This window comes from Lampetra planeri, chromosome 38, assembly GCF_965212315.1.
Source record: "Lampetra planeri chromosome 38, kcLamPlan1.2.h2, whole genome shotgun sequence".
In the NCBI taxonomy this organism is placed as follows: domain Eukaryota; kingdom Metazoa; phylum Chordata; class Hyperoartia; order Petromyzontiformes; family Petromyzontidae; genus Lampetra; species Lampetra planeri.
This window is the reverse complement of record NC_136144.1, coordinates 7,405,826-7,432,309: the sequence shown is the minus strand read 5'-3', so window position 1 is coordinate 7,432,309 and position 26,484 is coordinate 7,405,826. Positions and strand designations below refer to the sequence as shown.

The 26,484-nt window shown below is 43.7% G+C and overlaps 1 protein-coding gene across 1 annotated transcript in view; it reads right to left on the bottom strand.

Annotated features, from left to right (window-relative positions):
* Positions 1–188: 188 nt before the first annotated feature.
* Positions 189–26,484, bottom strand: part of LOC144731257 (sortilin-like) — a 47,561-nt gene continuing 21,265 nt past the window's right edge. Inside the window, exons 9-20 of the mRNA XM_078612288.1 lie at positions 25,753–25,833; positions 24,605–24,665; positions 23,318–23,473; positions 22,375–22,469; positions 20,315–20,426; positions 19,892–20,063; positions 17,419–17,624; positions 15,580–15,772; positions 13,610–13,720; positions 12,543–12,684; positions 10,368–10,480; positions 189–9,104 (exon numbers count right to left, since the gene is read on the bottom strand). Of these exons, the coding sequence (XP_078468414.1) occupies positions 9,053–9,104; positions 10,368–10,480; positions 12,543–12,684; positions 13,610–13,720; positions 15,580–15,772; positions 17,419–17,624; positions 19,892–20,063; positions 20,315–20,426; positions 22,375–22,469; positions 23,318–23,473; positions 24,605–24,665; positions 25,753–25,833 (1,494 nt within the window). The 3' untranslated portion in view covers positions 189–9,052. The remainder of the gene's footprint in view (positions 9,105–10,367; positions 10,481–12,542; positions 12,685–13,609; positions 13,721–15,579; positions 15,773–17,418; positions 17,625–19,891; positions 20,064–20,314; positions 20,427–22,374; positions 22,470–23,317; positions 23,474–24,604; positions 24,666–25,752; positions 25,834–26,484) is intronic.

Sequence of the window (26,484 nt, the reverse complement as noted above, 5' to 3'; positions counted from 1 at the left end):
CGACGCAATGCCCCGATCCACAAATACGGAGACATTACGGCGATAGCACGACTCTGCTGCTCGTGACGCATCTGTCTGGCTTGATCAACCAGAATGTGAAATTGTAGTTGTTGCTCTGCATCTACATCAGCCATACGAAAGAAGCCAGACGCATGAAGTGCAGCGGTTTGATAACCACAACGTATAGATCACCTTTAAAAACAGGGTTTATTGAGGTTTCCATTCATTTAAAAAAGGCACACAATTGATGGAAGCGAAATTTAGGGTTACAATCAAAGTTTTTTGTTGCAAATAAATGTATTGCTTCCTTACACAAGGTTTAAACACAGTGATTTTTGCAATGCTTGGAGGCATTTAAAGTCCACATTCGCTAAATATGTCGAGACATTCAGGTGACAGAACAGACTGCAAACGAGCCTGAGTATCCAGATGTCAAAAGCACGGTTCAAACCCCATCTACCACAGCTCAGATGTGCCACAACAAAACTTTTCATCCATGAATATTGATATATATAAAGCACTCGTCAATAACACCGCCTTTCAGTGTTGCCGATTATATTCATATTTTAAGACAGTGTTAGTTTAACACGTGTAGGCTTTCGTGACCAATATTATTCATTATAAACGTTTTTGGGTTAGATCGCGTTATTTATAAATGTGTCGTAACCCTCCATCACCCGACACGGCCAATCAGCAAAAAAAAGTGTCACGTTGACAAAAGACAAATAGTTCACTACTTTAGCCCACCGGTGTGTTGAAGAGTGAAACCACAACATTTACAATTGTAAATGTCGGGTGGTGGAGGGTTACGACACATTTATAAATAACGCGATCTAACCCAAAAACGTTTATTATGAATAAGACAGTGTTGTTGAGAAGGGTGTTAAAATTTAGTTTTATCCCATCCAGTACTTTGAAGGGAAGGCACACGTGAGCGATATTTTGAAAATGACGCCGCCGTACCGAATGCTACTCGCAAACGGCTACGTGGCACTGGTGAATTATATTAAGATGTATTTTTAAATCCTTTATATTAAGTTCACTTGCTTGCTTGCGCGCTTACGACCGTGCAAATCTTTTGGTCGTTTTTTAACCCACTTCCCGTGATCCAATCGAGCTGACATTTTGCACACAGACTCGTTGTGCGTGACAATTTATTTTCGTTAAAAATTTCAATAACTTTACACTTTTTAGGAATTTGTTAAATATTTAATTACCAATTGCTTAATGGTGGCAGGCTATCATCTGACCCATAGGTGGCAACCATCTCAAGCCAGAGGACGAGATGACTCTAGCCGCCACGCATATAAAGGATTTATAGTGAAACACTTTGTTTTTACGGGTTCATTTTTAACCCTCGTGTGTTATTCTAGCCCTGGTCACACATCGGTGGTGCACGCGCACAGCAAAAGGATAGAGGCCGTTTAAACATAGCCAAACTTTCACAATATTCCAAATATTTATCAGTTCGATAATCCCTGAAACAAATAAGGAGCATTGTTAATATGGGGGTATACCTTATAATGATTAATAACATTCCCCAGCAAAATATATGGTAAGAAACTTAGCTTGGCTAAGTAAAATGCCTCTATTGACAATAACTTTTACAAAAGCTAAAGTGTATACCGTATCAACATTGATAGTTAACATTACCACAAATAAAATTTGCACAAAAATACAAAAAAGGATTATTATACACCGATACCTGAATTAGGCTATCCTGTGCACGTAACATTCCAGCACACGGCAAATAAAGCAGAGGGACGTGGTGCGTTGTGTTTTTAGGAGTTCTCATTTGCACCTTACTGCAGTTTCCCTTCTTCAACTGTGGTGTTGTGTAACAGTGCACACAAAAAACTAAAAAACCCAACTGTGATGGTATGTCTGGATTCAAGCCCCTGGGTTTAGTAACACGGCTAAACAAACGTGTAACGTGCGTTATATTTGCTAGTCAACAGGTTGACGAGTTACATGCATGAAACCAATATTAAGTGATCTTCAACTCGGATGGCATGACCTTATAAAAACGTCAGAGAATGGCACGAGTCTGATGCCATTGTGCTCTACGCGGCAGATAAAGTACATTCACTGAATAAGACAGGGGGCGACGGACAGCCGTGTCAGTTCCCATTCCAGGGCTGTTGCTGCTTTTTGCTCAGAGGCGTTTCTTTGTGATGGAGTGCGGTAACGGATTGGTGAGAGTCGGAACACACAAAAAAACCCGTAAGCGTTCAATCCCAACGTAACCGTGCGTCGACGCGGCTTGTACACCGATGGGGAGTTTACGCTGCACAACCCAAAGTTTCCGCCGTCATCCCGTCGTCACTTTGTCTGGAAACGGTCTTAAGATGCGCTTGCATTTGGACGCGAGATTCATTTAAAATCGTTGGGGCTTTCTCGAGAGACTGGCGCTTCGCTCCAAACACCAGTAAACCCAGACAATAAACATTGCAATGGGAAATAAATGATTAAGAAAATCCAATGCACGCTAAAATGAAGTGTGCAGAACAATAAATCAAACTCCTGTAATGTTTTGAGTTCAAGCCCTGCGTTATTTCTAGGGCAATCAACATATTTTATAAACAGGCTGTGGAAAGTAGACTTAATTTTTGGTTCTTTCGGTGAAGTCACGTAGGTGAAATAAAAAATAAAATAAAAAATAAAATAACTAAATAAAATCACGTTTCGGGCGCAACACAAGCGTCATCGACGTGACTTTACCGAAAGAACCAAAGAGTATGGATCCTTGCAGTCACGAAAACTTCAAATCTAGAATTGACTTAAAATTTGTAACCAATCAAAACCCCTAAAATCAATACACAGTTCTGTTCGACTTATTCAATCGCGTGCACAACGAGTTGTCCCCGTCCCTTGTGATCGTCTTAATAGGTCAACACATGGCGAAAAGTCAATGCAGATAATTGTTTACAGTGCAGCATTAAAACTGAATAAGTCAAGCTGGACACCACATCCATCAGCAATATATCACGTGACACGTGACAACTTGGAATTTAACAAATATGTACAAATATACCGATGTAACGTTCACAATTACACATTTGGCGGTATACGTTCGCACATCACAACTATTTTCGTTACAATTTTCAAGCCAACTGTGACATAAAAATAATAATCTCACAACACTTGTGGCCAACAAAATCAATGTTGCGTTCCATCAACTACACTCTACCCTGAAGACCCGAAACTCAATGCCACTTACTTTTTAGGACCATCGGCTTCCAGCTGTTTTAGAAACCTGGTTAAAGGCCAAGTTTTACAGATAGCTACAGCCCTGCAATTGTTCACACCACTTTTACTACGTCGTTTTAAGGAAACGTTCAAATTAATTTAGGTTTGGCTTAACACAAACAAAACACAGAAACTGGACTTGCGTTGGAATTCACGAGTACAACTAAATATGTATGTAATCGCATTTGCAACGAAGACTTGAGGCACTGTGTGAGCAATGAGGTTATCATTTCGAGTGATATTTACAAAGGTGAAACAAATAACGTCGGTTCCAATTGGTTGGTGTGCAACCGAAAGCCTTACACTTGACTCCGAACGTTCCGTTGAGTACAAAAGTCGTCCCGTGTTCTCATGGCTCCACATAAAACAACGCAAACCAATTATTTTTCATTAAAAGTCACAATGCTCCGCCGTGTGTTTTTTGGGCCGAACCACGTGTTGTTTGGCAGGATGTCCGACGTTTCGCTACCACGTTCTGGGCGCTTGCCCGTGCCGAAACAACACGCGGTACAACCTGGACACACCGCGGAGCTCTACGCCCGGCACCTATCCAAGTAGTGAGGTCAATAATACATTGGCAGTGGCATTTGAAAACAAACATCATAATGCTGCGTTTAAAATTTTTTTTTTTAAATAAAATGTACACACTTGTGTCGAAATGCCCATTGGAAACTTACATTTCCCGTTGAAAAACCAATTTGGCACATTTCCAATTATGTTTTTTGTGACTTTTCCAGATCCACTGAAAATTGTGGGCAATCAAAGAAAGACATCTACATTTTACAGACTTAGCAGTTTTTTTATGCATTAAAAGAAACTGACAATGGAAGTTTTAACAGCACAGCAACTGATTTGGGTACAGTGATGGGAATCAGAATAAGAAAACCGTAGACATTTTAAAGTCTCGTGTTATTTCTGATTACTGCTGTAAATGATACGGATGTTTTTGTTTATTGCTTCTGAAAAAGCCTCACCGAGTATCATTCACATTTTTACAGGGGTTCCTGCTTGACGCGAGATACTTGGGCAATTATTACAAGCACAGTACTTATACTTGTGGAAGGAAACCAGAACACCCTGAGAAACCCATATCCGTTAGAAGACACACAAAGGCCATATAAGACAGGTATTAAACCTACTTGCTGTACTGCCTTTTAAAAAGGCACTCGATCTCCTTCCAGGAGTGTCACACACACGATGCTATCGTGGATCCATCAACCCTGCATCATATATGTCACCATGCACAAAAAATACATTGTTAAGCAAACCACAACTCTGGTTAAATAGGACTTTTTTTAGCCGTAATCCGAATGTCAAGCCAGGACCATAACAATCTTATCGCCCAACCATAAAATGTACAAGCCTGTCAACCAAAACAAGCCAAGGCTTTACAATACGAGACGACTAACTAAATATAGCCATAAAAAGTCTGACCATAATGGGGTCTCTTTAGCATGTCATCATAACCATCGCCCAGAGCCTGTCCCTTGATCAAAATCACAATGGCAGGCCTTACTTATCCTATGCTTAGCGTAAAGTAGATAGTAACATTAAAATAAGGCACGCAAGATTTTTTTTTTATCTCAAACGTGGGATGTGATTGAATGGACTAATTTCTCTCGTGATAACTGCTTGTGCTTTTTGTTTTGATGCCATTTCTTAATTTGTGTATTATTTTTTTATTTTGCTTTGTAGTAGTAGGGTTTTCATTTGCTTGGTAGTGCTGTAAATGGGATTTGGTCTCCATATATAATATACGGCGTTATTGGATGCTATTAGCATGAATGACGCTAGAAAAAAATAAAAGCAATATTATACATTCCTAATTCGCTGCAACATTCACAAATTGTTGAATTTGCAGCTTTACTGTATTTAAACCAAGGCCTCGGACTACTACGGCTCTCAATGGGCTCCCACCTGGTTTTACATAACGGCCATTGCTCGAGTCCTTAGCTAAACTCGCAAAAAGCCTGGACAATTTATCCACTTGCTCACAACAAAGCAATTACTGTGTTTTTCTACGGTCATCATCATTTTCATCATCAACCACGATCAATTCACTGCTGTGTGAAGGCCTTCTCCTAGGCCATTGCTCTCTCCCATCGCCCTGCAATCTAACAAATCACATGGCACCTACACACACGAAGTGATTTCATTGCTCCATCTCCGTGAGACTATTGGGCGCGTTCCATCCCTTGGTTGCCACTCTATCATTAGTCTCGACCACTTGCCATCCCTCCGAGGAACGTGTCCTACTTGAACGCACTTTGATTAAACGGCGTGTCTATCCGGCATACGTTCGCTCGTGTTCCCCTTTGTCTCCTCGGTGTTACTCAAAGACATCAAGCGGCTTGATTGTACCGCTTGCATAGTTTCCTATGAATGCATGTTCATATTTTAATACCCCTAAAAGTCTTGAATGTAAATTCCCTTAAGCAAACGAAGACATTTTAAAATGTTAAGGTCAAGTTACGAACCATATATTCACACCAAATAAAAGTTATATAATTCTGCCATACCAATATATTGTATGATATATAGTTTCTAATAATTCAAATTCACACGAGCTATTTACACACACGTTTGTGGCAATATTGGAAGCTACCTCTATACAGTGCCATTTATCTTATAGTGCAGATGTGAAAAATATAACAGCTTCATAAACTATGGCTGTAACGATGCCTTGTACTTTCCAGAGCCTCAACGAAGCGTACTTCAACACATTTTAAGTTAACAAGTCAGTAGGAAGGTCATTTCTACCTTCGTATTATATTAAGCCGGTGTTTCTCAAACATTTCCACGGACCACCCAGCCCCCCCCCCCCCTCTGCTGGTAACAAAACGCATTCGCTTCTCTCTAAACACCAGCAATACAAAATGATTGAAATTAGCATAACAAAAACATTAAAAAAACGTTGACCGTTCGGTTAGGGTAGTTTAATCAGTGAAGTTTACCTAACTTCATTTTTTTGTTAATTAAATAGCATGACCAAAATATTAATGAATTAGTTCCAAATCAACCGGCATTTGCATCACAACCCCGCGGACCACCTGAAGGACCAGAGTGGACCACACTTTGAGAACCACTGCACGAAGCTAAAGTGCCCATCTGCCAAAACGACATTGTCACCTGCGCTGTTTGTCTGTCTGCCTCACTGCAATCCCTGCACCATCACTTGGGCCGCTATGCTCCTGCTATTGCTGCTTGTCAGAGCCGTTGAACCTCATTCGAGCTCACAGCCATGAGCTTATTTTCTCTCTCCTGCTACTGCATGCCACCCACGCCGCACGGTTGTTTGCGTGCAACCCACTCGCCACATCGAAGCATTTCCTCAACTGCGAAATGCACTTCTGGGATACATTTATTTTTAATGGACTTAAAAGTCAAGTGTGGGAGCATACGCCGAGAAAGCGTGTGTGGCAGCATCCACCACCCGGCGCCAATTCCTCGGGGTACTTGGCAAAGCCAACGAGCTGTACCCCCCCTTTAGATCCCCCAAATATCAACAGTAGTGGTCAATCCAATGCGTTCATCCATACTACCTGTGGCCAACCCTTTGACCTTCTCCACCCACGAGATTCTTTCACACAGAGAACCTGGCAGGCAGAGTTAGCCAAGGGCAAGCGAGGAGAGACGTGCCCAAAGTGCCGTAGTTAGCGTTCCCGTATCGTGCAGATGGCAAAGCCTAAATATCTGTAGGCCTATAAACATGCAGCAATGTTAACACCAACTGTATTGAGCTGTTGATGTAATTTTTTCCATTGCCATCAGGATGTTTGTGCAGGTATTTAGGTAACAGATTCGTCTCATCTGCAACAATACCGGAAGATAGAGAACTGTAATGGTTACAGCGTTTCAGCAGGTAATCTATCGTGCATGGATGTATGAGGATTTGTACAATTATATGCATTTAAGAACGCTTGCGTGTAGCTGGAAACTGAGAAATCGCCACGCATTTTACAAATATTAATTGCTCAATTTCTATAGTCTCACAATAATTTATTTTGGTAATTACCAATGTGTAGTAGCTGTTGTAAAGTTGTTGCCACGTAAAGCAATAGGCTAGTTTCTGTTGTCAGTATCAGCGATAAAAGAGTCTTCAATAAAGTGTAAGATGAACAATAATAATACATGGAGGGAACTATGTTTACCCCCTCTCCCTTATGAAATAGTATCCATGCTAAAATATATTTAAGTGGGATAGAATTGTCGCCAAGGCTTCCAATATCCCCCTGGCCTTCCACCAAAATCTAGAAAATAATCCACGCTTAGATCGGCTGAGTCTTCACTTAAATATCGCGAGGCTTCACAAGCAAAACAACACGCTGGAAAACAAGTTGCCATATCACACAAAAACTGCGCACACTCGATAGTCCTTTACCCTGCACTAAATGACACACCTAAAATACGGGCATTTAAATCATGCGCGTAAATAAGTAATCAAATATCGTGATTTTATTACAGTGAAATAATAAGCTAGGAATTACGTAAATAACCAGCAGTCGATGCACATACAGAAATATTTATAAGGCAAAGGCTTAAACTTTGGATGATTTTGATTAAATTACAAGTTGATACGGTCATGTGGGTGCAAGTACGTGCGTGTGCTTTTGTACACAATCTCTGTTAAATAACAGAGGTGTGCCCTAACAAACTCGATAAGGCAAGACATTTAATTGTCCAGAAAGTAGGCTTCTGTTGAAAGTAGGCAGATAAAGTTGACAAACCAAGATAATGAATACGTTCATTGCATGGCCATCTGCAAGGGGATGATACAATAAACTATCAAAAGTGGATCATAAGCTGTTCCAATGAAGCTTACATTCGCGATCTGAAAATAAATGTGCGTTATCGACTTTCCAGGACACCCCCCCCCCCCACCCCGGTTGTTAAAAGGCAGAATTAACCGACGCACTTTTTTACACTGTCAGCGTTAAACTCACCCGTACCTTTCTTGTTAAGGAAACACCCGAGTAAATTGTTCAAATTTAGCCAAATCACTAGCTCGCATATCAAGATGAAATAATAGTTGATGTCTAAAGATCACATTGTCCGTGGTCAATGAAACAGTGGCATGAACCAATTCAGCCTATAATCACCCCAAGGGGACCTATAAAGTACCACTTTGAGAAGAGGTTTATCCTGTGGAGGGGACTTGTTGCCACCATAGGAATGAGGAATTTCCACCAATGGCTCAAGCCTGCGAGTGGGAGTTGAGCACCGCCTCTTTTTTGAGCAGGAAATAACTTTTGCTTCTTTAACTATTAAACAACGCATAACCTTATATGTATACCTTCCCTGCTGCAATGCAAATGGCTTAATGTAGAGTGCATCAGAAATTATATTTTGATAGTCGCAGCCTATAGCAGAAGACTTCTCTGTAATTTGTAATTATGTATCTGATTAGCACCAGCAGCTTGATAAGATCATTTTGGAAGCTATGAACGCAAAGACCACTGCAAACACAATTGGCAATTGTTATGTAATTTAGGCAAACCATTTATATACCGGAATGCAATTTGTGTTTTTAATCACGTGCACAGCAAAACACAATCCAAATCTGTGCCGTGAAGTCGTGCGTGCAAACCCAAAGCAAGGTTTTGCGCAAGATAACCCGTAATAGAAGCTCAAACAAACTCTAGTCGAACTTTGTGCATTGATAACCACATGTTTACATGCTGTAGCCGTGTTGGGTTGTTGTGTGTGATAACCATGGGAAACCTTTACCACCTTTCTGTTTTGTTGCAAAAAGGTCTCACTTCATCGAGGCAGCAAGGCTTTTGGTTTCTTCTTGTGAACGGATTCAGAGATTGACTTGTTCTTCTCGTAGAATCAGGTATCGAATGGAGTTACATCTGCAAAACACGACATGCAAAATTATTTTGGTGCACACATGCTACGCGGCACAGCGCGATGAGTGCACGGAACTTTTCGTCGATCTGTTAACTCTGGGCGGTGACACGGCCCAGCAGCAGTTCGTTTGCCGCTTGTTGCACAGGTTCGTGGCTCGAATCTAGCAGGCCGCCCTGGTTAACACTGCGGTGGTGTATTAACCATAAAAAAATACATGCTGTATGCTTCCAAGGTGGATGATAAAGATCCCCTCATGTCATTCAAAACGAGCAGGCCATTGTGCGCAGGTGTCATGGTCCAAATTTTCCACATTCAAACCAAATTACCAAACTGGATTAAATATCGCTCCCTGGCTGTGAAATAGCTGCAGACCTTCTGTGAAACATTGCGCCTTTGTAAAAGCCTTGCGCTACAAGAATAGGCGCGAATACTAAATGTACAGAATTAATATTATTTACGATTTTGGACAGAACATACGGTGTGTTAGACTGGTGACAGAATGGCAGACAACGGAGAGAAGCCAGCTAAGAAGATATCCACCATGGAGATGCAGGGAGGAAATCGTTTTTTGTTGTCGTTCTTCCCCCCCGCACCTCCGATGAGTACGGTTGGCTACGTACGGTGCGAAAGAAGCTCACCATACATACATGTGAAAATGTGAACTCATGTCAGCCAGCTTAGAACACATGGACGAGATTCCTATCTCTACAAGAGAAGAGCGATTGTACGTTCACGTGCAGGAGTGAGATGGATGAGGAGGCAGCGGCAGAGGTCGCAAACGGGTTTTGATTCCTTACCCGTAACCTTACCCGGCCACACCAGGGTCGCAAACGGGTACCCGATACCCGGCCGGGTACGGGTAGCCGGGTACGGGTAGCCGGGTATCGGGTAGGGTACGGGTATCGGGTACCCGATTACGACCTCTGGGATGAAGCCATGTTGCAGGCGCGGGTGGGTTGATTCTAGGAACTTGAATTGTGAGAAGAGACAAGACATTGGGAAATGAGTAACAAACGGTTACTCACCAGTGACTCACGGCCTACCCGTACCCGGACGCACCAGGGTCGCAAACGGGTACCCGTACCCGTACCCGATACCCGGCCGGGTATGGGTAGCCGGGTATCGGGTAGGGTACGGGTATCGGGTACCCGGTTGCGACCTCTGGGCAGCGGCCATGGGGCGGCCGTTGTCACTGTTGACCTCGCGGAATGTGGAAGGCTGGCGCGGCTTTGGAGGCACAGTAGGCCGCAGCTCTAAGCACTCACCGGTCCTTGAAGGCTTGGCTCCTCCTCGCCGCAACGACGAGCGCGCCGATGATGACCAAGACGAAAAGAACGACGAGAGCGATCACTCCTCCGTGGTTATTCTGTGAGATTGGCTGCAAAACACCAAACACCACCATCACACAATTGCTACGATAGGTGGCAAACGGTAAAGGTGTAGGCCCTAAAATTGCTCGCTCATGCTACTGCTAGCAGAAGGGCTTCCATTATCGGAAGCTCTGTAGAGCCCCTCCTAAACGGTATTTGGCCTAATCTTCCATGCCAACTAGACGTCGTCGAATAGGATCGGAATCAAAATCTTTATTTATACTGGAAGAATCTGATGAGCTACAAAGCTCGTTTTTGTACAGACGTCCAGTAGGTGCGGGGTAAGAACGTTACAACAACAAACAAAACACGACAGGAGCGCAAAGTAAAGGAAAGGCAAACAAATCACAAATAAAAAAATTGGTGCGGGTTGCTCACACTTTGCCCCACCACAATCGACCTCATAATAAATGTTTTTGGGTTAGATCGCGTTATTTATAAATGTGTCGTAACCCTCCACCACTCGACACGGCCAATCAGCAAAAAAGTGTCACGTTGACAAAAGACAAATAGTTCACTACTTTAGCCCACCGGTGTGTTGAAGAGTGAAACCACAACATTTACATTTTTTTTTGTACGACGTTTCGCTGGTAATTGCATCCAGCATCATCGGGCAATTCGCCAGAATGGTGAGGCTCTGCTCTTGCTCCCGGTCTTAAATAGAGCAGCAGCAGCAGGGTGACATCATCATTTAACTCATCAGGTGCAACGATTTGAGGTGGAGGTTATTGTAATTATATACTAGATTGGTAATCAGGCAATTGTTATGATGTGAGTTGTAGATTAGTAATCATTTGTAATGTGTGTTATTGTAATTTTATGCTACGTTAGTAATCAGTTAATTAGTATTTGTTTCCCCTATAAGGAATTGTAATATGTATTATTTAATAATACGCTTCCAATCAACAAACTGTGGCGCACCCATCGAGAGCGCTGCGTGGACATGAGAGAGGGGTGGGGGGGATTTAAGAACTTTGCACCATTGTTTGAACTGCTGCACCGGAAAAATGATTCGGTGATTAATACAGTACAATCACTTGTCGGATGAGGTCTTCCCCTGCACCATGCGTATCGTTAGAGGTTCGTTGTCAGTGCGGGTTTCTGAAGACGGGGAGCATTAACGCAGGGGCATAGAAGCGCAGTACAACAACGGATTGTGCTGCACTGCCCTCTGCTGCTGCCCACCGTGTAAGCCCCGCAACCGATAACGACATGTCGCGTACGTATGGTGGTTACCCACACTAGCTCTGTGCAAGTTGTGATCTGCTTAGCTTCCGAGATCTGACAAGACTGCCGCATTCTGGGTGCTATGGTCATAGGCTTCCAACGTATACTCGTGTTGCAGTACAATTGGCACGAATACCAATGTACTCGATTATTACAATTATTAAAACCTTTACATTATCTGAACAAAATCGGAAGAAGAGTCAGAAGAACAAATATAATGAAATAAATTTCGATTTAAAGCTTTCGTGACTGCAGGGATTCATCTTCTTGGTTCTTTCGGTAAAGTCACGTAGAAGGAAAATAATAAAATAATAAAAATAAAACAATAAAATCATTCTCACGACGTTTTGGCCACAACGCAAGCAGCCGTCTTCAGGTTGGAGTACAGGTCTGTCGAGAAGGCATTCAGACTCTGCCTTTTTCGACAGACCTGTTCTCCACCTGAAGACGGCTGCTTGCGGTGTGGCCGAAACGTCGTGAGAATTATTTTATTAATTTTATTTTTATTATTTTATTATTTTCCTTCTACGTGACTTTACCGAAAGAACAAAGAAGATAATGAAATAACTTTCTAGGTACGTCTTGAGGTCAGAAGACGTACCCCGAGGCTCCCACAAAGCCATGCCGGAGGGCGTGTGGCACAGTTTGGTACCATCTATCATAGTGCGGTTATGTCGCTACAGTTCTACGCGGTGAGTATAATGCGTTTAAAAACAACGGCGCTATGCCTCTCTAAATAAAACGAACGCTAACCGCTTACGCGTCCCAAGATTCAGCGGTGAACGGGACCCCACCCTGCAACTGTCAGATGTGTCGGAATGGGAAAGGGTTAAATTGACGTACCTCATATGACGATGCCGCTGTCGTGAACATGGGTTCGACATAGGGTTTGATGAGGGTGTGCGTGCACGTTATCGACGTCACCTTCCTCGTGCTGTTGTGCTGCACCCCTCCCTGGCATTTGTCTCCTGGCACCTTGCGGTACCTTGATGCACGGGACGAGCGATATGAGATGCAGCAGCCAGAATCCTCACCCACACCGCTGCAAATTCTTAAGACCTCCACACAGGCTCCCAATCCAATGGCAGAACGACTGCAAAACTGCCCCTCGACGTGTTCAAAATGATTCGTGAACTTGGCCCGGTGTCATTTAAAGACTGACTAAAAAAGCAATATTGTAATGTAGAATGGACAGATTAATGGAACAATAGATATTAATTTAGCGAGCAGCGATTGAGACTTTTACTGTTCTGATGCTTGGCGAAATTTCAAGTGAAACAGTCGTATCTAATTGTTTTGCTGTGAGAATAGGGTCTTTCAAATGACCGAAGATTTTGAAAAATAAAAATAATCTGCACGTTGTTAACCGCCTGTGCTCCGTGTGACAATTTCATTTCTTTGGCCGAGTCGGGTGGTGGAGGGTCTTGCAACACAAATTTGTCCAGATCGTTACATGTGGCCTAACCCAAATATCTATTCTGAATCATGAAACTGGCTGTGAAAATCTACATGTTACGTTAATATGAAAGTTATTGCCAATCATCTAACTTATTTCCAATTTCCCAGGGATCTGTGTATTATTTATTGGTTGGTTCAAAGAGACTGCAGAATTCAGATGAGGATTACGACAATTTTTGTTTAATCTGATGATTGCTATTTTTAACCGAGATCTTTTTACCCCATTTCAAGCATTTAACTGTATTTTAAAACGACATTCCATACTCTGAAATGCTACTGAAAATACCACTCCAAATAACAAGAACAAACTAAACGTAATACTAATTTGTCACGCATACTAAACCACTTTTGTATCCATCCAGTGTCAAACACGTGATAAATATTTTTTGTAATTTTAAACCAACTTCACACTGCTTACAACTGCAAGACAAAAGTACAACGTTGTAACGTACCCCTCTGTCTGGACCAGCTGCTCTTGTTCAGTAAGGCACACGAACAGCGAGGTTTTGTTGAATTTCCACTCTTCTAAACATTTGCCACCATCTTTGTAGTATCCAAAGTCACTGCAGTCACACGAAAGACATCACTATGAAGGTCACGGCAAGAAGCCAAAAACTTCAAGTAGTTCTCTGCTCTCATGAGCGTGTAAGCAATGCTCATCTCCTCTTCACAACCCTGGAGCAGTGGTGGAAATTACACATTCCCATTGCTGAGGCTTGTATCCCCTTAGGCCAGTGTTTCTCGAACCTTATGAGCGCGTGGACCACTCAGCCGATGGAAACATTACCGCGGACCACCCAGCCCCACCACCACCCTTGGTGACAAAACGGATTCACTTCTCCAAACCTGTCAACCCCTTATCAGTGCCTACCTTATTACAGACCAATTCAGACCTTATTGGTCACCCCGTGCCCCTTATACATTTCAACGTTCATCCTATAAAGTCCCATCACAAGGGAGAAACACAAAGACAAGAAAAATTGCCTGCATTGAAACAGCTGTACACCACATGGACCTAAAAACTAAATTTCTCTGTACAAGAATACGGGTAAACCATATGGGTTGATAGATATGCTTCTCTCTCTCAATACCAGCCATACAAGATGATTCATATTACCGGAGCATAACAACATTATTTTTTTTAAACGCAGATATAAGGATATTTTTAGGGGGGGGTGGGTGGGGCATGTAGTTCTTAGGGTTAAGGGTAGTTTATCTAACTTAATTTTTTGTACTGAAATATATTAATGTTTAGGGGCTGTCCATAAATGACGTCACGTGATTTCTGACGATTTTTGACCCCCCCCCTCGTCACACGGCGTCACAAAAATCAGACCCCCCCCCCTCAAATACGACGTCACAAAGCTCTGCCCCCCCCCCCCCAAATAAAACATGCATCAAATCGCTTTAAACTATTGTCATTGTAGTGCGTATTTAATGTGGCGCTGCACTCTGATGTTGTAGGAGAAAACATTTATTAAATAGTATATTTAATTAAGTAGAACGTGTTGTCTATATTTATTTAAAGTTGCGCATTTTGATGTGACGTCACATTTCTCACCCCCCCCCGTCACACATCGTCACAAATGTCTGACCAACCCCCCCCCCCCCCAGATGCATGACGCCATTTATGGACGGCCCCTTAAAACAAATGGGAAATAAACATTGTCCTTATTGTCCGGATCAACCTGTGCATCACAGCCCCATGGCCCGCCTGGAGGATCGTCGCGGACCACCGGTGGTGGTGCAGGGAGCACACTTAGAGAAACACTGCCCGAGGAGTACCAGTGTTGACTTCCCATAAACTGGTACTTATTTGACTACTGCGTAGGTTGTTTGCGGTTGTGCTGTATACAGCTTTCCCAAGTGCCTCATTATCAGGGTTGTACCGCGTGTTTGCTCAACACGTTTTTGCGCTCTCAGATGCTGCTGACGACGACGATGAACGTTGTGCCACCTTGGGTGCCGCTGACCAGTGATACGTCTCTTCTGGATCCACCACAAAGTGATTCCAAACCAAGTAATTTCTGTTTCCTCTCCCCAACCCACACAGCCTTTGCCCCACTGCACACATTCCAAACATTGCCATAACAATCAAACTCCACACTCTGCCCACTTTCTTAGCCATGGCCGAGGCAACCTGGCACAAATGGATTGCTCAATGAAGTGGCTTATCATGTGTAAATGTATAGCAGCCAAATACTCAAAACGCATTTTACTAAATGTGGAGTGAAAAAAGACCTGGAGAAAAATCCATGCGACCACGGGGAGAACATGCAAAGTCAAAATATACAGGCATCAGGGTCAGGATCAGGATCAAACCCATGACCTCCTGTATACCAGGTGAGGTCGTTAACATCTCGCCACTGTGGTGTCCCACTGTGTGTGTGGGGGGGGGGTCCATGCATCGTCATAAACCCACCACATGTAGTCTTCTTCTGTGCACGGGCAGTAGCCAAGGGTCTCATTGGGAAAGTAGTCAGGTCCCTTCAAACACGAAGAGTTCTTCTTGAGCATGTGGAATGTTCGCTTGACTCCCAGGACACAGCCGCTCGACTGGTTGGTGGGATCCTCCATCCAATGTGCCAACCACGGTTCAAAGTCTTCATCCGTGCCTGGAACGAACCGCACAACAGCCGCTGATGAACATTCAGCCATCGCAATAATTTGGCCCCAGGTGGCTCAGCTGTAGAGCGAGCGGCTCGCAATCGGAAAGGTTGAGAGCCCATCACCCTTCCACTTTGTGGGGAGGTCAACAATGCTACTCGTATGGATAGACTCACATGCGCAAGAGGGATGTGGAATTACCAGCACTTTCTCGAGGCTGTAAACAAGAGATTAGCACCGCCTCAATGCTCAAAAAGAGCAGAACATTCATTTATAGTCCTATTTCAGTCCACTGCTGGATGAAGGCCTCCCTACGTCCTGTCAGTCAAGGGTGTTGTTTGAGCATGCTTCATCACGCCGGTCAGCGTGGGATGGTTATGGGGAAGAGGAGCGCAAGCCAGGAGAGCTTTCAGATATCACTGGCCACCGATGTTAACATTGGCCGGGAATCAAACTTAGGTCGAGGGGATTAAAGTGCAGCACATGAATCACTGCAGCACCAATATTACATTCATACCCAGGGCTTTGTGCCTGACAATGTCTGACAATGAAAGTGTGGTTTTAAAACAAACAGTTAGAAAAATAGACAGTCTGGAACACACACCCTAGGCACGCACCTGCAATATAAAAGCCATTCGGATGGCTACGTCCGGTGCAAAAGAAGTTCAGTTCAATATAGGGTTAAGCACTTGTATATCACAGTATCTCAAAGTGGCTTACAAAATACAGAACAGGAAATCCGGAATATCACCATGCCAAAAAATGGGAAATAATTTGGTAACGATGGTAGGTGTGGATGTATGTTGAACTTTTTTCGCGCCTTACATAACCAACCAAACTAATCGGAGGTCCGGGGAAGGACAAATGCGTAATGGACTATTGTTAAAAAAAGATGTCGGTGTTGTCACAATCCTCGGTATCAGTGAAATATGGTGCACTTTGTTACTCACGCCCTACAGAAATTACCACGTGGCTACAAGAAAGAAGCTGTGCAAACTGGCGCAAGAGGCAAAACAATGCTAGCTACATAATTGTTTTTATTTTAAATGTATCCAGTACAAGCTGGCCATTGAAATCTAAGCTACGTAACATTGCATTTCACATTGTGTCCGTTTGCTACAACCTACACCAAAATCAACGGGAATAATAATTACGTAACACGTAGGCTTTCGCGACCAATATTATCCATCAGAGGTTTTTGGGTTAGATCGTGTAAATATACATGTCGTTAAACTCGACGCTGGTTGCAATTACCGGCGGAACGTCGTACTTGAATCGTAAATGTTGTGGGTTTACGACTCTGATTTACTAGTCACGAATTGGCATTTTTTGTTTCCGTGACAAACCTTACTAATTGGCTGTCGGGTGGTGGCTGGTTTGACGAAACATTTAAATTTACGCGATCTAACCGAAAAACCTCTTATGAATAACAAATTTAAGAATCAGTTTCGAGACAAACGTATATTTTATACAAAAATGTATTATGGCATATTTCTTGTGGCTGCTAATACATTGAACTATGAACACAACATTTTTTTGGAATTAAACAAACCTTAAATTTCATCTGACATAGCCATGGACTGAATGTGCAGTGATTAAGTTTCAGTTTGTATTGCAATGTGAAAAACGAACGTGACGCTGCGTGAATCCTTACAGTTTCGTTTCAGCAGGATGCCGAAGTCGATCGTGTAGCTGACCCAAACAAGGTCAACGCGGACTGGGTTGGTCATCTGCAAGTGGTGGCCCCACACACTCACGTGAGTGGACTTGGCACCTGGCTCTGACACAAGCCCCTTGACCATGAGTTTCTCTGGCGAAAATAGAAACTCGTGCCAAGTCTGCCCTGCATCGGTTGAAAAGCTGTGAGCAACAAACAAAAACAGAACAGGAAGCAATTAAGTTGGCTACGAGGCACGGGGGGGGGGGGTCCATTACCTATGTCAAGTGGGTTTGGCGTTGGTACAAATACCAGGTTTGTCATAAAAGTAAAAAAAAAGTCTGAAATCAACATTTAAATGGAGAAATTCTGAGAACTCAAATCCTCTACTCGGAAGACACAAGTCAAATGCTGCCTAATGGCTGACAATTAAGCCTGGGTAATTTTTTTTTAATATTAATCTTGGCAGAGCTAATTGGAAAATAAAAAAATGCATAGAGCTCTCCAATCATCCAAAAATAACACTGTAATAACAATGTTAATACGTTTGTATACAGCGTCGTTCATGCACATTGCGCATCTCACAATCGCCGAGGAACCACAGGTCAAGCTGGAGGGCCACAGACTGGCGGTGTGCCGGTGCCTCAATTGCCCTCTGCCAAGATGTGAATCAAAAGAGAATGCTTTACATATCAGTGGTTCCCAACCTGTGGTACGCATACGCGTAGGGTACACGTGTGTAGAGGAGTACTGCGGGGACCCAATGAGGGGCAACCGCGGGAAGGGGTCCAAGCAGAAAGGGGAGTGCCAGAAGGCAGAGAGAGAGAGGAGGGTAAGTAGAAAGACTCCAGGTAAAAGGGAGGAGCCCGGGCTAAGGGGATAAAAAGGGGAACCTGGCCGGAAGGGGAGGGGAGAGAGAGAAAGGGAGTCAGAGAGAGAGAGAAGCCAGGTAGCAGGGAGAAAGGGTCCTGGGCCAGAGAGACAAAGGAGGCTAGGGGTGGATGAGTACGGGGTAGCCTGGACAAAGGTCGAGGGGGTCGGGAGTGAGGGCAAGAGTCAGGGAGTAGGGGATACTCGAGACCGAAGGAGGAGTGCGGATGTCGGTGTGAATAAACGGCAAGCAGCCCTGAACATTCTACCCTGGTCTCCGTCTGAGTCTGTAATCACAAAGCACGACTCTACACGTGCGACACCTCTTCGTGGAACACGAGGCAAGTCGTGTAATGCTCCAGTGGTCATGTGGGATATGGTCACACGGGATTACTAAGCAGCGCTGTTTGTAGGTGTACTATCGATTATAAATCTATATATGTACCTGTTGTATGGAATTCAGCAAACCCATGAGCTTGGTCATCTCAGTTATCCACGTGCTCTCTCATTTATCACATTGATTTCATTTTAATATGACAAATACACAACTTCGGCCTCACAACTCTGCTCCATGGAAAGTGACTCGGATTTTGACGTTAATAATTATTAATTGTCCCTGTGTCTGGCAGGATTTTAATTTTATTTTACAAGAACCCAGTAAAATGCACGAACCGAAACAAGGGAGGGAGGGGACCCATACAGAAATTCTGAGCTCAGTGCTCCTGGGTTCTGGGAAGGGGGGGGGAGATTGGACTCACTGCCCCCCCACTCACTTAGAGACTGCGAGCAGTGGGAACATAGGGGTTTTATATTGGGAAGCGAAGGCAAGGGAAGAGGAACAAAAGTAGAGGTGGGGGGGAGGAGGGGGAGTGCACCTAACGCGTCTGGCAGGAATATTTAAATGCGCAGCTCATTCAGTCGTTAAAAGACAAAGATCCCCTGTACAGCCTCAACAGACTGTTGGGGCAAGTGCTGTTAGTGAGTACCTATGAAGACCGGCACGTCACACGAGGGGGTGGGTGGCCAGCACCACGCCCGGCCATCTTTGTCTCTCTAGAATGATGTATACACACCCCACCAATTACTCATTTGAGGCCGAGTCGACCTCAGGCAGGCCCAAGACTGGTGTTGGCCGTGAGCAGCAATCGAACTCGGGTCTATTCTATTCTATTTCGGATTTATATAGCGCCCTTTCCAGGGCCGCTGGGTACATAGCACAGTGCGCTAACCGCTTATACGAGAGCTAATTTCGGTCGTCTCACACACACAAAGATAAAGATCTCCCGTATAGCCTGTAATAGGCTGTTCGAGCAAGTGCTGTTTGCGAGCACCTATGAAGGCCAGAACGGCACACGAGGGGGTGGGGTGGCCAGCACCACGCCCGGCCGCCTTTGTCTCCCCAGTGGCGGTGTTTACACACCGCACCAGGTACTTATTTGAGGCTGAGTCGACCCAGGGGAGGCCCAGAACCGGTTCAGATAATCATCACTGATTTTGGCCGTGAGCGAGAATCGAACTGGGGTTGCCACGTCCATAGCGCAGTGCGCTAACCACTACACTACCGCTCCCCACACACACACACGCACGCACGTGCACGTACTGAATAACTCCTGGAGTGTGGCTATAGCTGAATGGCACAGCCACGATGAGCCCCCCTGAGTCCAGGATGCTGTAGTAGTGGGGGCCCTGCAGCACTCGGCTCCAGGTGTAGCCACCGTCTTCAGACAGGTAGACGTCTCGCTCGGTCGCATTCAGGGATGCGCCCACATTTCCTGGAAAGCAGCGAAGAGTGACCCACAAGCCGACCAAACCCTAATTTAGACTTGGACGCAAGCCCCTTAATGTGGATGTGTAAAAAGTGTATTTCACGGCAAAAGGCGCCGTTGCTTCACAAGTAATAAATCTACGCAACGGTTTGTGTCATTTGAGTAATTGACGCAGTAATCGGACGGGTATTTCGATTACTCAAATAATCAGGTTGTATTATTAAACCGTATCGATAACAGCGTGACCATATTCTCACCATGTGCAATAATGAGTCCGATAGCATTTTGCTCACTGAGCAGCAGCTGGGGTACACTGTTGTCCTGCAGGATCGTGTATTTTCCATGGATTTGAAGGGCACAATCTGACTCCTGGGAAAAGGGAAATAACGTTGTAAACATCATTAAATGCATGACCTGTTTTGCCGGATTAAATAAAAGTAATTCATTATAATTCAAACCTCTTTGTCTGTCCAATTCTGAATGAAGGCCTCCCCATTCTATAATGGTTGATAATCGCCAAAAGGCGCCTTTTGGCGTCATCTGGTCCAACACCATGTGAGACTAGGCTCTAAGGAAAGCTGTCTCGGGTGTGGACCAATCAACTTCAAGGACAGTGCATACATTATCAGAGTTATGTTTTTTGTTTGTATTATGACTGCAGGTATTGTGGTCTATGCAAACATGACTCCTCGTAAAAAAGGTGTCAGTTTTGTTGCCAGATAAAAGGGTAAAAAAACAATTATCATATTTTTATACTGGTAAATGAGGTTCCAATGGTTATAGGGTTAATTAATCATACTTCACCACGCTACGCCACAGCTCCCCACATATATCGACGAATGGCTGCTGCAATATTGCTGCCGACTTGATAAAATTTACATTTTCTTTGGGTCTTTCGGTAAAGTCACGTAGATGGTTCAAATAAAATAACAATAAAATATTTAAATATACTTTTTTTAAAACACGCTTTAATTAAATGTACCGTCCGAGCCGACCCTCCCCCTGCCCCCTTCCCCCATCGCCCCTCCCCTCCTTCCACATCCCAGCCCCTCGGCGTGGCTCCCTGTGGCTTGCCGTGACGTAAGGGACTGTGGTGATTTACAGGCAACGTGAGTTGAGTGTGGACAATTAGAGCCGTAAAAAATATTGTTTAAAAATATTTATTTTTAATTTTCAATGATAAAATATAGTGTTGTCATCAGTATGACACACCTATACCAAATTTGCAGTCGATACGACATTGGGAATACGGTTGAAATTGAGTTACAAGATTTTTGGATACGACAACACAAACAGTAAGTTAAATAAAAGCGTGTAAAAAGGTTTAAAATATGTTTTGGATTTTTTTTATGATAGAATATCGTGTTGTCATCAGCATGACATACCTATACGAAGTTTGCAGTCGATAGCACATTGGGAAGTGTGTAAAAATTGAGTTACAAGATTTCTTTTTTGAGGATACAACAGACGAAGCGAGTTAAATAAAAGCGTGTAAAATACTACGACGTTTCGATCACAACACAAGCGATCGTCATCAGGAAGAAAGATGACGACTGCTTGTGTTGCCATCGAAACGTCGTAGTTTTTTGTTATTTTCTTTGAACCATCTACGTGACTTTACCAAAAGACCCACGGAATATGAATTCCTGCAGCCACGAAAGCTTTAAGTCAAGATATAAATTCACATTGCTTACCTATACCATTTATCTAATTCTAAATATATTACAAATACGTACACTGCTAAATCCTAACGTTAACTATGTAGATTATCTTAGTGAAAATGCGAATAATCAATTAATTTACTGCCAACATTTACTTTAGCACAGGACGCTAATGCTAACTGCAAACACACAACCAATAAAATGCCAAGCGTTAGGCCCTCATTCTAGCACGACTGCCAACAATAACTTCACGGCCATTTAACAGTGAAAAAGCTATGACAGGAATGAACATCAATGTCCAACAAAGAGCAAAGAGGAATCTGACCATATAAAAGGAGATGCATTGGTCCGATAGAACGTTGAGTATATGTAGCTCACGGTGCAATTGCAGTGACCAATCTCAAACCGTGGACTACAGGGGTAAACGCCGCTGCTGCTTTCATTTATTCCCCGGCAGCGTTTGAGATATCCACCACGTGACTACTCCTGACGTCCACCGTCTCATTCGCCAACCTCGACACGAAGATGTAAACGCTGCTGATCGACTCCTCGCCATAGACAACGAAATGAAGATGGGTCAGCCACTATCTAATTTGCACACTCAAATGGGTTCAGCTGCAACAGGCTCTGGTTGAATGAAAAGGTGACACACTTACCGAAACATCTGCTTTGCATTCCACGTTCTTGGGTTTCAAAATAGGTTGCCACTGTCCCCCGCGGTTGAAGGTGATTCGTGACTGCACTCTGTTGTCTGCAAATAGAATGGATGTAGCAGCAGCAGCAGCAATTAAAACAGCAAGAGCTAAACATGCACGGACACCAATACAAGTCTTGCAAGGCAAAGCGAGCTTTCCCATCGCTTTACAGCCAAATGTGTGTAGTGTCACGATCTGGAAACAAGGGTTTCTGGGAGGCACCTTCTTTATTCAGCACATCCACACTTCACAGGTTCGTCCTCACACTCTCCTTAATCGCCTAGCCTAAACACAACTCTAACTTTCGATTTAAAGCTTTCGTGACTGCAGGGATTCATCTTCTTGGTTCTTTCGGTAAAGTCACGTAGAAGGAAAATAAAATAATAAAAATAAAACATAATAAAATAATATAATAAACAACGAAATGAGTTTCATTTTTATTATTTTATTATTTTCCTTCTACGTGACTTTACCGAAAGAACCAAGAAGACAACTCTAACTGTGTAACACCGACGGCACTGACCGAGACAGCTACAACTTATCCGGCCGTGCAATATCTAGCGAAGACGGCAACGACAAGATGAGCCCACTCCCATGCCGACAGCTGTGAGCTACGCTCTCGGCTCCCCTTTTATCCTCCCAGTGCGACCTGGGCCTGCCCTGACCAATCCTCCCTTCTCGAACCTTCTAGCCGGTTCCAGGTGCCTCCAAATGGGGCCCTTTGTAACCCCTGCCTCAGTTCCCCCACTCTGCCAACAGCACTATGCACACGCTCCTCCACGTGTACACTGTCTGTCCCCCCCAGCTGCCGCTGCTGTCCCACTAGCCGGCGCTATTAATCTACACGTGTACGAATCCACAAATGCTTTTGAAACGCCTTGAAGTAAAAGAAATGGTCTCGTACCTTCTGCTATGCGGGTGGTGATGTAGACGCCCTTCATTGACGCGACGGGGGTGAAGTCGGTGTTGAACAAGAACGTGGTGAAGAAGTGCCTGTCGAGCGACTTGGAGAAGATGATTCCTTGCTTGTCCGAAGTGTAGATGGATCCATAGGTCTTCACTGCGCACAGCCAAAGGGGGTAGCAGTGAGGACGTATCTCTCTCTCCTTTGGTAAAAGGTGCAGCCCTGCAATGTCTTCCTCGTGAGACTGCTGGCAGAAGAGCCTCCCCACTTAGAGTTCTGGACAGCTCCTCCAGGGTATTTGGCCTACTCTTCTATGCTGGCCTCACACCTTACCCCCACCACGCACGACATGCCGATTGACTAACCGTGGTGTGCCCGTTTATAACTGTTGGGAAGATTTAAGAAACTTGGCAGCCGTTTCAACTGGCATGCCGGGTCAAGTATACTAATCATTACACCAGAGCAGCATTATCCATCAAAAGTGAAGGTATTCTTAGATATCACGTGAGCAGCATACGCCGATCAGATTAGATTAGCGGCTTATAATGTGGAATGCAGCAAAATACTTGAAACTCATGTTGATTCTAAATATGGAGAGAAAAACCGGAGGACTCAAAACGAAATCCACACAACCACAGGGAAAACGTGCAAATTAAAAATATACAGGCGTCAGGGTCGGGATCAAACCCACGACTTCCTGAACACCAGGCGAGATAGTTAACATCTCGCCACCGTTGCATCCCACCACACCACCAGGTGTTTTGAGATATTACTGGGTTTAGCAAAAATAAACTTGAAACGTTAATGTCGGTTGATAAAATAAGCATGTGGTACGAAAGTAGAGCATTAAATAGCATTGTCACTAAATACTTTTCATCACCCGTCCTCGACAATTTATTTTGCCTCTCAATGAGTGTAATAAAACAGTAAGCGGGCTAATTCTATTCTACACTAACTGAATTACAAGGACAATGCAGGGGCGTTTAGAAATGGGCTCTCATGTAATTGTACCAAAGCTGCTGTTGTCATAAACAGCAGCTTGGTGCAACACTGAACTTGATTGCTCACGCCACTGCTAGCGCAAAGGCCTCGACTCGGCGGAGCCCTGTAATAACATTTAGAAGATATTTAAGTTCAAGTGACGCTTGTGTGTTGAATGTTGTGATTGCCAAGCTACATCACAAGCTGAAATATCATTATATATATTACCAAATGCAGTTTGTATTCAGGGTAGGTAAGATACGGATGAGTATTTTGTAACACATGCAGTGGTGAACAATATCCTACCTTCCGGGTCATCAACATGCATAAACAACATGTCTTCATCATACCACAGCACGGCATATATCTGAAAGTGAAACACACAAGCAAAATGCAGGCATGGACTTTCTATAATATTTAAAAAAAGCAACTACTGTATTTATGGTGCGCAGCCATGGTTACCACACTTCAATATCAACCCGCGATCTGAGTTTGAGTCCGAGGTCGCCGCTGACATCAGTGATGAGCGATATCAAACAGGTCCTGGGACATTCCCCCCCCTTCCACCCCCAAGATTCACCGAGTCACACTGACCAACGTGATGAAGTATGGTCAAATAACCGCCATTGTCGACACATGGGGAGGACTTAATCTTGCAGTTAATTGACAAAGGGCTGTCTCTAATACCACACTGCTCATAACGAGCGAGCTCAAAGTGATCATCCTCATTTGGCAAAGGGAGACGTAGGAGGCCCAAAGTTATAGGGTCACAGTTTAAAAGAGTGCATCCCTGTATTAAATAATAGGTGGACAAACAACTACAGACGGCCAAATCCACCGCACTGCTCTCGATACCATCAGACCGCGAAAGCTAAGCAGGAATTTGGGCTTGGATAGTACTTGAATGGAAAAACACCATGCAACAAGAAAGACCACAGGCGTGATGGGCGCTGTGGGCAGTGGAGGGCAACGCAACAGAATCTATCGTTATTCTGCACTCCGCCACCCTCGCCTTCAAACGTGCACTGACCGCGATGGTGAAGTATGGTCAATTAACCCTCAATAATAATTAACATTCGTATGGGGCATTTCATCCAGAAGATTCCCCGCACAGCAAGGGGAGGCCCTCATCCAGCAGTAGAATGACAAAGGGGCTGTAGTTTGTATTTGTTGCATGCTTTGGTCAGTACTGGGCCGATGATGAATTTGAACCCCAGACATTGTGTAAACACTCGCCCGGTAAAAGCCACGGAGTCAAATGTAAACAAAAACAGTTTTTGAGACTGTTATTTGGGCCACAAGGTAATCCTGTCACCCAGATTTATGAGAGCCATAATAAAAACCTTATGCCTCTGACAAAATCAGATTGAATGCATCCGATCTAAGAAGAACATTTTTAAAATCTTTTTCTTTACGCAAATAAGTAGAGAGCGGCTGGCTGTGTGCTCACTCACCCGTGACACATTGGAGGGCGCCAGCTGGGCTATGTTCCAGTTTTTGCCTCCATCGATGGAGATGTGCAAAGCTAGTCTGGCCTGCAATGACAAAAATCAGAGGTCATCATTTGCAATGCTGTTGATGCCACCAGGCCTCACCAGCTTCCCTCCTTCTGACATATCCTGCAAATTTTCCAGTCAACACATGACCATCAAGGTGTGCTGTTCAAATATTACATCTGGTATTAGGTCTTTATAGGGCTGCCATGATATTAATTTTCATGATACAATACACTTGCACATGTCACGAAATGACAATCATTGAGAAATCAGTTTCTAATATTTTTTAAAATGTGTATTTCGCATGGTTCATGTACTATTTTTGTGCTTTTCTGGACTTCCAGTCCAAATAAAGATTAGTTAAAAGTTGTTGAATTGTAGTTCGCTAAACTTAGGACTACCCATAGCCATTTTTGTATTACATGCTGTCAGTTACACTAAGATAATGAAATGAACTAGGAAAATGACGACTTCATATAATATCCATGCCGTAAACTACGACGGAAACATTTTACAGACAGAGCATTACTCGAATGGATAATAGCAATTAATATATAACTTTCAGTATTCATATTGTCATTGGATAACTAAGTTGTCAAGAAATAAAACGTTTAAAAAAAATCTATTCATGACAATTATAATCACGATATATAGTTACGGAGCAAAATGGACGATGTGACTATTGTGAAT